The sequence below is a fragment of the Hypanus sabinus genome, unplaced genomic scaffold, assembly GCF_030144855.1.
Source record: "Hypanus sabinus isolate sHypSab1 unplaced genomic scaffold, sHypSab1.hap1 scaffold_477, whole genome shotgun sequence".
In the NCBI taxonomy this organism is placed as follows: Eukaryota; Metazoa; Chordata; class Chondrichthyes; order Myliobatiformes; family Dasyatidae; genus Hypanus; species Hypanus sabinus.
This window is the reverse complement of record NW_026781348.1, coordinates 170,796-182,974: the sequence shown is the minus strand read 5'-3', so window position 1 is coordinate 182,974 and position 12,179 is coordinate 170,796. Positions and strand designations below refer to the sequence as shown.

Genomic DNA, 12,179 nt, shown 5'->3' with positions numbered 1-12,179 from the left:
GAGACCAAAACTGTACACAATACTCCAGGTGTGGTCTCACCAGGGCTCTGTACAAATGCAAGAGGATTTCCTTGCTCTTGTACTCAATTCCCTTTGCAATAAAGGCCAACATTCCATTAGCCTTCTTCACTGCCTGCTGTACTTGCTCATTCACCTTCAGTGACTGATGAACACGGACTCCTAGATCTCTTTTTATTTCTCCCTTACCCAACTCTACACGGTTCAAATAATAATCTGCCTTCCTGTTCTTACTCCCAAAGTGGATAACCTCACACTTATTCACATTAAACATCATCTGCCAAGTATCTGCCCACTCACCCAGCCTATCCAAGTCACCCTGAATTCTCCTAACATCCTCATCACATGTTACACTGCCACCCAGCTTAGCATCATCAGCAAAGTTGCTGATGTTATTCTCAATGCCTTCATCTAAATCGTTGATGTAAATTGTAAACAGTTGTGGTCCCAATACCGAGCCCTGTGGCACCCCACTAGTCACCACCTGCCATTCTGAGAAACACCCATTCACCGCTCCCCATTGCTTTCTATCTGCCAACCAGTTTTCTATCCATGTCAATGTCTTCCCCTCAATGCCCTGAGCTTTGATTTTACCCACCAAACTCCTATGTGGGACCTTATCAAATGCCTTCTGAAAATCGAGGTACACTGCATCCACTGGATCTCATCCGTCTAACTTCCTGGTTAAATCCTCGAAAAACTCAAGCAGATTAGTCAAGCATGATTTACCCTTGGTAAATCCATGCTGGCTCGGCCCAATCCTATCACTGCTATCTAGATATGCCTCTATTTCATCCTTAATAATGGAGTCTAGCATCTTCCCCACCACCGATGTCAGGCTGACAGGTCGATAGTTCTCTGTTTTCCTCTTCCCTCCTTTCTTAAAAAATGGGATAACATTAGCCATTCTCCAATCCTCAGCAACTGATCCTGAATCTAAGGAACGTTGGAAAATGATTACCAATGCATCCGCAATTTCCAGGGTCACCTCCTTTAGTACCCTCGGATGGAGACCGTCTGGACCTGGGGATTTGTCAGCCTTCAGTCCCATCAGTCTTCTCGTCACCGTTTCCTTCCTAATGTCAATCTGTTTCATTTGCTCTGTTACCCTATGTCCTTGGCCCATCCATACATCTGGGAGATTGCTTGTGTCTTCCTTAGTGAAAACAGATCTAAAGTACTCATTAAATTCTTCTGCCATTTCTCTGTTTCCCATAATAATTTCACCCAATTCATTCTTCAAGGGCCCAACATTGTTCTTAACTATCTTCTTTCTCTTCACATACCTAAAAAAGCTTTTGCTATCTTCCTTTATATCCCTGGCTAGCTTGCATCCGTACCTCATTTCTTCTCCCCGTATTGCCTTTTTAGTTGAGTTCTGTTGTTCCTTAAAAACTTCCCAATCATCTGTCCTCCCACTCACCTTAGCTCTGTTATACTTCCTTTTTTTTAATGCTATGCAATCTCATTCTTCCTTTGTCAACCACTGTGGCCCCTTTCCCCCTTTGAATCCTTCCTTCTCTGGGGATGAACTGATTTTGCACCTTGTGCATTATTCCCAAGAATACCTGCCATTGCTGTTCCACGGTCTTTTCTGCTAGGCTATCCGTCCAGTTAACTTTGGCCAGCTCCTCCCTCATGGCTCCATAGTTTCCCCTGTTCAACTGCAACACTGACACCTCCGAGCTGCCCTTATCCTTCTCAAACTGCAGATAAAAACAGATCATGTTATGGTCACTACCTCCTAATGGCTCATTTACTTCAAGATCGCTGATCAAATCCTGTTCATTACACAAGACTAAATCCAGAATAGCCTTGTCCCTGGTCGGATCTTGTACAAGCTGTTCCAAGAATGCATCCCGTAGGCAGTCTACAAACTCCCCATCCTGGGGTACAGCACCAAACTGTTTCTCCCAGTTCACCTGCATGTTGAAATTCCACATTCCCCTTCTTCCTGTGGGATCTCTTTTTCCCCAGCCCCCATCCTCCTGAGGGGTCTCTCTTCCCCATCCCCCTTCCTCCTGTGGGATCTCTTTTTCCCATCCCCTTTCTCCTGTTGGATCTCTCTTCTTCATCCCCTTCCTCCTGTGGGATTTCTCTTCCACATTCCCCTTCCTCCTGTGGGATCTCTTTTCCCCATTCTCCTTCCCCCTGTCAGATCTCCCTTCCCCATCCGCCTTCCTCATGTGGGATCACTCCTTCTCATTCCTCCCGCAGGATCTCTCTTTCTTTTTCCCCTCCCTCCTGTGGGATGTTTCTTCCTCATCCTCCTTCCAAATGTGGGATCTCTGTCCCCAATTCTCCTTCCTTCCGTCGGATCTCTCATCCCCCATCCCCCATTGAGATCTCTCTTCCCCATCCCCTTCCTCCTGAGGGATCTCTCTACCCCATCCTCCTCCTTTTGTGGTATCTCCCTTTCCCATCCCCTACCTCCTGTGGTATCTCCCTTTCCCATCCCCTACTTCCTGTGGTATCTCCCTTTCCCATCCCCCTACCTCCTGTTGGATTTGTCTTCGTGATTCTGCTTCCTATTGTGGGATCTCTCTTCCCCATCCAATTCCTCCTTCTGGAAATTTCTTCCCCATCCCCCTTCCTCCAGTGGCATCTCACTTCCCCATCCCTCTTCCCCCCGTGGAATCTCTCTTCCCCATCCGCGTTCCTCCTGTGGGATCTCTCTTCCCCATCCCCTTCCTATGGGATCTCTCTTCCCCATTCTCTTCCTCCTGTGGAATCTCTTCCCCATCCCCTTCCTCCTGTGTGATCTCTGTTCCCGATCCCTTTCCTCCTGCGGTATCTCTCTTCCCCATCCCCTTTCTCCTGTCGGATCACTTTCCCCATCCCCCTTACTGTGGGATCTCTCTTCCCCATTCTCCTGTGGGATCTCTCTTCCCCATTCTCCTTCCTACTGTGTGATCTCTCTTTCCCATCACCTTCCTCCTGCGGGACCTCTGCACCATCCCCCTTCCTCCTGTGGGATCTCTCTTCCCCATCCCCCTTCCTCCTGTGGGATCTCTCTTCCCCATCCCCCTTCCTCCTGTGGGATCTCTCTTCCCCGTCCCCCGTCCTCCCGTGGGATCTCTCTTCTTCATCCCCGTTCCTCCTGTGGGATCTCTCTTCCCCAACCCCTTCCTCTTGTGGGATCTCTTTCCCCATCCCCCTTCCTACTGTGGGATCTCACTTCCCCATCCCCCTTCCTCATGTGGTATCTCTCTTCCCCAGCCACGTTCCTCCTTTGGGATCTCTCTTCCCCTTTCTCCTTCCTCCTGTGGGATCTCTCGTCCCCATCCCCTTCCTCCTGTGGGATCTCTCTTCCCCAACCCCTTCCTCTTGTGCGATCTCTTTCCCCATCCCCCTTCCTACTGTGGGATCTCACTTCCCCATCCCCCTTCCTCCTGTGGGATCTCTCTTCCCCATCCCCCTTCCTCCTGTGGGATCTCTCTTCCCCATCCCCCGTCCTCCCGTGGGATCTCTCTTCTTCATCCCCGTTCCTCCTGTGGGATCTCTCTTCCCCAACCCCTTCCTCTTGTGGGATCTCTTTCCCCATCCCCCTTCCTACTGTGGGATCTCTCTTCCTCATCTCCCTTCCTTCTGTGGGTTGTCTCTTCCCCATCCCTCTTCTTTCTTTTGGATATCTCTTCCCTATCCCCTTCCTCCTGAGGGATCTCTCTTCCCCAGTCCCCTTCCTGCTGTGTGACCTCTCTTCCCCATCCCATTCCCTCCTGTGGGATCTCTCTTCCCCATCCCCCTTCCTCCTGTGGGATTTCTCTTCCCTATCCCCCTTCATCCCGTGGGATCTCTCTTCCCCATCCCACTTCCTCCTGTGGGATCTCTCTTCCCCATCCCACTTCCTCCTGTGGGAACTCTTTCCCCCATCCCTTTCCTCTTGTGTCTTCCCATCCATTCCCTCAGATGGGGCATCTTCCTCCATCTCCCATCGACATTTTGCGATTCAAAAATCTTCCTCACTGTGGGGCTATATCACCTTCACGCCTGCCCCTTTTGACACTTTGTGGTCAGTAACACTGTTCTAGCCAACGGAGAACGAGACAGAATATGTGGAGTTCACAGGGTCACAGCAACAGACTAAATGACTGACATTGGGTGAATACCATGGAACTGGGCAGTGAGGGACATTGACAGTGATGGGAACTCTGATCAGTGATTTACGGAAGGGTTTAATGTTTCCTGAAATATCCGCGTGAGTGAATTACCCTCAGACCTACGGTTTGTATCACTTTGTTCATCAAGTTGTTTGTTTGTGTTTAGACTTGGGGTGAATGACCTGGGAGATTCAGGAGTGAAACTGGTGTTGTCGGCTCTGAGGAACCCGGAGTGTAAAATACAGACACTGTGGTAAGTACCAGACTGTGGGAGATTGTGTTTACAGTCACTGGATGTCTGACACTGAACATTAATGTGATCAGTAATTGTGTTACTGATAAACACTGGGGATTTGTACCCTCTCCTGTCTCTCTGTGTCCTTCACCCTCACTCTCTCTCATCTCCAGGCTGTGGGAGATTGTGTTTACAGTCACTGGGTGTCTGACACTGAACATTAATGTGATCAGTAATTGTGTCACTGATAAACACTGGGGATTTGTACCGTCTCCTGTCTCTCTGTGTCCTTCACCCTCACTCTCTCTCATCTCCAGGCTGGGGGAGATTGTGTTTACAGTCACTGGGTGTCTGACACTGAACATTAATGTGATCAGTAATTGTGTTACTGATAAACACTGGGGATTTGTACCGTCTCCTGTCTCTCTGTGTCCTTCACCCTCACTCTCTCTCATCTCCAGACTGTGGGAGATTGTGTTTACAGTCACTGGGTGTCTGACGCTGAACATTAATGTGATCAGTAATTGTGTTACTGATAAACACTGGGGATTTGTACCGTCTCCTGTCTCTCTGTGTCCTTCACCCTCACTCTCTCTCATCTCCAGGCTGGAGGATGTCGGTCTCACAGATTCTGGGGCCGAGGATCTCGTCTCCGCTCTCAGTACAAAACCATCACTGACGGAGCTGGACCTGAGTGGTAATAAACTGGGAGATTCAGGAGTGAAACTGGTGTCTGCGGCTCTGAGGAACCCGGAGTGTAAAATACAGACACTGTGGTAAGTACCAGACTGTGGGAGATTGTGTTTACAGTCACTGGGTGTCTGACACTGAACATTAATGTGATCAGTAATTGTGTTACTGATAAACACTGGGGATTTGTACCGTCTCCTGTCTCTCTGTGTCCTTCACCCTCACTCTCTCTCATCTCCAGGCTGGACAGTGTCGGTCTCACAGATTCTGGGGCCGAGGATCTCGTCTCCGCTCTCAGTACAAACCCATCACTGACGAGGCTGGACCTGAGATCAAACTCTCTGACAGACCGATCTGTCCCCGGTCTTCGCCGCCTCATACTGACCCTCCCGAGTCTGAAGCTGATCGGGTGAGTGTTTGTGTTGATGTTCAATGTGATAAAATGTCAGCGGATCCGCGGGTTTTCTGGTGATATTTGTCTGTGAGTGTTGTTGAAACATTAACCCCGGTCCCCTGTTACTGACACTGTTGTGTAATCTGTTTATTCCATCTTCATTCTCCCATCTGTTTCAGGCTGTACGGGAATCGGTTCAGTGAGACTGGGATGAAGGAACTGAGATCTCTGCAGGGAGTCAGACCCGGACTGAGAGTGTGGATCTGAATGTGTGAACATCCCCGCCCGCGGGATGGAGCCGATTCCCCCCTCCCCTTTAACTACCCCTCCCCCTCCCCTTTAACTACCCCTCCCCCTCCCCTTTAACACTCCGCCCTCCCCTTTAACTCCCCCTCCCCTTTAACTCCCGCCCTTACCTTTAATGGCCGCGCGCCGGGGCTGATTCCCAACGGTTTTAACGGAACTGGCTCCGGTCTCGAGCTCGGTGATCTGGGAAGCGCTCCCGCCGTGACGTATTTCCGCCCGCTGTCCGGCGGCGCCACTTCCGCCGGATGTGCGGGTCCGAGACTCTCCCGCGTGCCACCCCGGGGAATTCCCCGGACGGGAGGAGCCCGGGGGGCCGGGGCTCAGTCTGGGACACCGGTGTCCCGGGAGAGAATCCTTTTGCCCCCTCTGCTGAGGACGGGGCATTCGGCTGTCTGGCCGATATAATGGTGTTAAATTGACAAATACCTCGGCAATGACCCTGGATCCGCAGCGATCCCGGACACGGCCCCGGAGTGTGATTGGATGCAGAGTGACGGGGAGGAACGGGACTGATTAATCTACCGGTCACCCGTTGTCGCCGGTCAGTTAATTGTGAGTGACTGTGAGTGAGGACGGGGCATTCGGCTGTCCGGCCGATATAATGGTGTTAAATTGACAAATACCTCGGCAATGGCCTTGGATCCGCAGCGATCCCGGACACGGCCCCGGAGTGTGATTGGATGCAGAGTGACGGGGAGGAACGGGACTGATTAATCTACCGGTCACCCGTTGTCGCCGGTCAGTTAATTCTGTGTGACTGTGAGTGAGTCGGGAACAGTGTGGCGACCCACTTTCTGCGCAGGCGCACCGGCTCACAAATACCCAGGGAGTAAATGCCAGCACCAGGAAGTTTGAATAAACTAGTCTGGAACAGATTTACCGACTGCGTGTCGTTGTCTCTAACTCTGTATGTAGTACATCGCTGCAACAGCTTATTTATTCCCGCAAGTCAGCAGCTCACATACTGTTTAATTTGCATTTATCATGATGAAATCAATAAACCGCTGTAACTTCCTGCCTTGGTGTCTGACTTGAGTTTGTTTGAGGTTTCTGCTGCCCCCCGCACCCAGTGCACTGCAACAGTGGGTCGGAGCTCCTCACACTGACACAGTAGTGTCTCAGCTCCAGGCTGAGAGAGGTCGGACTGGCAGAGTCTGGGTGCCCAGGATCTCGTCTAAAATTAACCCCGTTCATGGCTAACTATACCCCTCCTGTACCACGCAGACAGTTATTATCCTCCAGAATATCAGACGTGAGTCACTGAGGTCCCGAATACCAGACGGATGGAGGATGGAATACCGGCGTGAAACACAGAGTGAATCTCCCTCCACACCGTCCCATCACACACTCCCGGAGTCAGACACAGACTGAATCTCCCTCCACACCGTCCCATCACACACTCCCGGGGTCAGACACAGAGTGATTCTCCCTCCACACCGTCCCATCACACACTCCCGGGACCAGACACCGAGTGAATCTCCCTCCACACCGTCCCATCACACACTCCCGGGGTCAGGCACAGAGTGTATCTCCCTCCACACCGTCCCATCTCACACTCCCGGGGTCAGACACAGACTGAATCTCCCTCCACACCGTCCCATCACACACTCCCGGGGTCAGACACAGAGTGATTCTCCCTCCACACCGTCCCATCACACACTCCCGGGGTCAGACACAGAGTGAATCTCCCTCCACACCGTCCCATCACACACTCCCGGGGTCAGACACAGAGTGAATCTCCCTCCACACCGTCCCATCACACACTCCCGGGACCAGACACCGAGTGAATCTCCCTCCACACCGTCCCATCACACACTCCCGGGACCAGACACCGAGTGAATCTCCCTCCACACCGTCCCATCACACACTCCCGGGGTCAGGCACAGAGTGTATCTCCCTCCACACCGTCCCATCTCACACTCCCGGGGTCAGACACAGACTGAATCTCCCTCCACACCGTCCCATCACACACTCCTGGGGTCAGACACAGAGTGAATCTCCCTCCACACCGTCCCATCACACACTCCCGGGACCAGACACCGAGTGAATCTCCCTCCACACCGTCCCATCACACACTCCCGGGGTCAGGCACAGAGTGAATCTCCCTCCACACCGTCCCATCACACACTCCCGGGACCAGACACAGAGTGAATCTCCCTCCACACCGTCCCATCACACACTCACGGGGTCAGACACAGAGGGAATCTCCCTCCACACCGTCCCATCACACACTCCCGGGGTCAGACACAGAGTGAATCTCCCTCCACACCGTCCCATCACACACTCCCGGGGTCAGACACAGAGTGAATCTCCCTCCACACCGTCCCATCACACACTCCCGGGGTCAGACACAGAGGGAATCTCCCTCCACTCCGTCCCCTCACACACTCCCGGGACCAGACACCGAGTGAATCTCCCTCCACACCGTCCCATCACACACTCCCGGAGTCAGACACGGTGTGAATCTCCCTCTACACCGTCCCATCACACACTCCCGGGGTCAGACACAGAGGGAATCACCCTCCACACTGTCCCATCACACACTCCCGGGGTCAGACACAGAGTGAATCTCCCTCCACTCCGTCCCATCACACACTCCCGGGGTCAGACACAGAGTGAATCTCCCTCCACACCGTCCCATCACACACTCCCGGGGTCAGACACAGGGGGAATCTCCCTCCACTCCGTCCCATCACACACTCCCGGGTTCAGACACAGAGTGAATCTCCCTCCACTCCGTCCCATCACACACTCCTGGGGTCAGACACAGAGGGAATCTCCCTCCACTCCGTCCCATCACACACTCCCGGGGTCAGACACAGAGGGAATCTCCCTCCACACCGTCCCATCACACACTCCCGGGGTCAGACACAGAGTGAATCTCCCTCCACACCGTCCCATCAAACACTCCCGGGGTCAGACACAGAGTGAATCTCCCTCCACTCCGTCCCATCACACACTCCCGGGGTCAGACACAGAGTGATTATTCCTCTACACGGTACAATCAAACACTCCCGGAGTCAGACACGGTGTGAATCTCCCTCTACACCGTCCCATCACACACTCCCGGGGTCAGAATGTGACTGACGTCATAATCAGAATAATTGCCTCAGTGGAATTGCTCTCTGTTGCTTATAACTCTGTAAAACCGATCACCGGTCAATATGAGCAGTTGGGGCGTTCCGGACAACTGAACGCTGCTTGTGACGGAATGTAGAATAGGCAGCGATTTACTACAACCCGAGCATTTTCTATCCTGCAATTGCCTCAGCGCTCGGTGTCCCTGGTTAGATACTGGAGTTGGTCACTAAATATATGGTGCCGTCGTCCTGCTTTTTGTTTCGCTGCGCTGTTCGGAATTTTATCAGCACGAATGCTACCCTCAGTTTCGGTGTCCTTATTTTTCCGATACGGTGATTTTTTTTCTCTCTTTTGTCAAATACGTTGTTGCCGATATGGCCACAGCTTCATAGACTGATCTTGCTCGGCTTTCTGAAGCGACAGTGGTCGCTTTTTCCAGATCGGCAGCTTTTTTCAAATGACCTCCCAGTCGAAAATCGACACGCAGGTCAGTTCTTGCATTATCACTAAATTGTAACTTGTGCTTTGGACCTCATTAATTTCACTTTAATTTAACCCTTCCGCTGTTTCATCTCTGATAATTGAAATGGTGTTAATTATGAAATGATCTACCGTTCAGCGGTACGTGGGTCGTGGTAATCAGATGCCCCGCACCAAACTGTCGGAAGGTCGGCAACTCCGGTACGTTGCTGTCCCTCCAGCCGGGGTGCACCGATGAAGCCGGGACATTATGGATTTCCGTTTTTATTTATTTCCAAAAAGAAACTCTGCCCTGCTACATCGAGAGATACCGGCCACGTGACAGATGCACTGCCACCTGGCGGGTCGGAGGACACACCACATGCCAATCATCATTTGGTGCACTGCCACCTGGCGGGTCGGAGGACACACCACATGCCAATCAACATTTGGTGCACTGCCACCTGGCTGTTCGGAGGACACACCACATGCCAATCAACATTTGGTGCACTGCCACCTGGCGGGTCGGAGGACACACCACATGCCAATCAACATTTGGTGCACTGCCACCTGGCGGGTCGGAGGACACACCACATGCCAATCAACATTTGGTGCACTGCCACCTGGCGGGTCGGAGGACACACCACATGCCAATCAACATTTGGGGCACTGCCACCTGGCTGTTCGGAGGACACACCACATGCCAATCAACATTTGGTGCACTGCCACCTGGCTGTTCGGAGGACACACCACATGCCAATCAACATTTGGTGCACTGCCACCTGGCTGTTCGGAGGACACACCACATGCCAATCAACATTTGGTGCACTGCCACCTGGCGGGTCGGAGGACACACCACATGCCAATCAACATTTGGTGCACTGCCACCTGGCGGGTCGGAGGACACACCACATGCCAATCAACATTTGGGGCACTGCCACCTGGCTGTTCGGAGGACACACCACATGCCAATCAACATTTGGTGCACTGCCACCTGGCTGGTCGGAGGACACACCACATGCCCATGAACATTTGGACCCTCCCAACTAATCAATGCACACCTAAATTATTGTTCACCTTAATTGGATTATCTCACCCAGCCCCATGCTATACAAGGTGAGACTTGTCCTTGGCTCGCCCTCTCTTACAGACCACCTCATTGCAGGTAAGAGCATTGATTTATGTTTGGGAAGGTCTGTCGTTTGTCCTGGTAAGGGAGCCGCGGCTATCCAAGGTCAAGGGGGGTAGCTGTCGTAGTGTTTTTCCCTTGTTCTTTGTGTAACCGTACCCTGTCCCCACACCGCTTCCTGTGTATTGTAGTTGCTTGTCTTGACCCGACTTCCCCTTGTAAATAAATTCCTTATTATTAAAACTCTGTGTGTCCAGGCCTCTACTGTTGAGACTCAAAGAACCAGTTATTTTCCATCACAACCCCTGCATAGCGTTGGAAGAATGGTGGGTATTCAGACAGTTGCAACTGAAGATAATTCTGTGTTGATGCTTTTTTTTTTCCTGAAAACTTCTTACAGTCAATTTAACGGCGATCGTGATCCTATCTCGGGGGAAAATGCGGACTCTCCAAATGCATCACCCGTTACCATGCTGGAATGGCGACAGCGGATCTGATGGTGGTTCTCCGTTTCGCTTTGGTGGATCAGACCAACAAAATCTGCATTTATTCCAGATCCCTGCTCCTCACTCCTGTATGCCCTCTGGCTCTTGTATTTCACGTTGTCACCGGGGACTGTTCTGTTTGGTTTACAGTCAGTTTTACTTTCGATCGTTTCATCGCGATAAACCGGAATCCTCGGGAACGATACTGCACTGAGAGAACAGCAAGAGTCGTCATGGTGACTGTTGTTATAGTGAGCTGCGGGAGATGTGTCCCGTTTAACTTTGCTGTTGAATCTTACGTCATTACTGACAACACGCCGTGGCGGTGCGCCCCCGTGTGGAGAGGATACGAAGTGTTGGACCGCATTTTAACACTGTTGCTACCTATCGGCTTTATTCTGGTGTTCAATTGCGTTAACAGTGAGACCTATCATTGCGGCAAATAGAGTCCGCAGAGGTCTTCGGAACAGCAGTGAAAGTGAGCAGGATACCGAGAGAGAAAACCGCAGGAAATCGATGATTTTGTTGTTTGCTGTATCAGCTAATTTCATTTTATTTTGGATACCCTATGCAGGTCATTCCTTGAAATAGCAAACGGAAAACTATTTGTATCAGGACAGATATTTGAATTCCCCGGTATATACACTACAACAACTTGGGTTCATGTTGCAAATTCTGAATATGTGCACCAATACTTGTATCTACACACTGACACAGAGGAAATTCAGAAAGGAACTGAAGAATGGAATGAAGTAAGTGTTTACATTAAATGACCATCTATGTAGGTAACGCCCGCTACAATTGCAATTCAGCGGAAATTTCTAAACAAACAGTTTTACAAAATGAGTAGGTCATGAATTCAGACTACTATCAGCCTGGTAACCCTGAAATTACAAAATTAAGGAAGGTAACATACTTTATGCAGTTTAGGTAGGAAATTCAGGAAACGCTCAATAAACTGGCATGATTGTTACATTCTGTGAATCACTCCAAACTATCACAGAGACTTGACAAACAGAAGGGCGGGAATAGCTTCTGTACTTACCCGGGTCCAGATGTTTCAAAACTGACAGAGTCGGGTAAAAGAGAGTAAAGGGAGTGTTGTTGAAACACACGGAGAGAGTGATAGTAAAACAGCTGCAGAAAGGGAAGAAACAGCGGAGAGATTGTCTATCGGGAGACTGTGATTAGAGTATCACAGGGAGAGTGTGATAGTAACACAGCTGTAGAAAGGGAAGAAACAGCGGAGAGATTGTCTATCGGTAGACTGTGATTAGAGTAT

At 51.0% G+C, this 12,179-nt stretch overlaps 1 protein-coding gene and 1 long non-coding RNA gene across 4 annotated transcripts in view; one reads left to right on the top strand and one right to left on the bottom strand.

Moving 5' to 3' along the window:
• The window catches only part of LOC132389123 (uncharacterized), a 50,376-nt gene extending 44,421 nt beyond the window's left edge, over nucleotides 1–5,955 (bottom strand). The window contains exons 1-2 of the long non-coding RNA XR_009510428.1: nucleotides 5,854–5,955; nucleotides 1,587–1,724 (exon numbers count right to left, since the gene is read on the bottom strand). This is a non-coding gene — a long non-coding RNA (uncharacterized LOC132389123). The remainder of the gene's footprint in view (nucleotides 1–1,586; nucleotides 1,725–5,853) is intronic.
• LOC132389121 (NACHT, LRR and PYD domains-containing protein 3-like) overlaps nucleotides 1–6,758 on the top strand; it is a 66,860-nt gene extending 60,102 nt beyond the window's left edge. For 2 of the 3 annotated variants that reach the window (XM_059961577.1, XM_059961578.1), the window contains 4 exons: nucleotides 4,285–4,371; nucleotides 4,959–5,129; nucleotides 5,285–5,452; nucleotides 5,617–6,758. In XM_059961577.1, the coding sequence (XP_059817560.1) occupies nucleotides 4,285–4,371; nucleotides 4,959–5,129; nucleotides 5,285–5,452; nucleotides 5,617–5,704 (514 nt within the window). In that variant the 3' untranslated portion in view covers nucleotides 5,705–6,758. The remainder of the gene's footprint in view (nucleotides 1–4,284; nucleotides 4,372–4,958; nucleotides 5,130–5,284; nucleotides 5,453–5,616) is intronic. The other variant, XM_059961579.1, reaches the window with a different exon arrangement.
• Nucleotides 6,759–12,179: the final 5,421 nt, after the last annotated feature.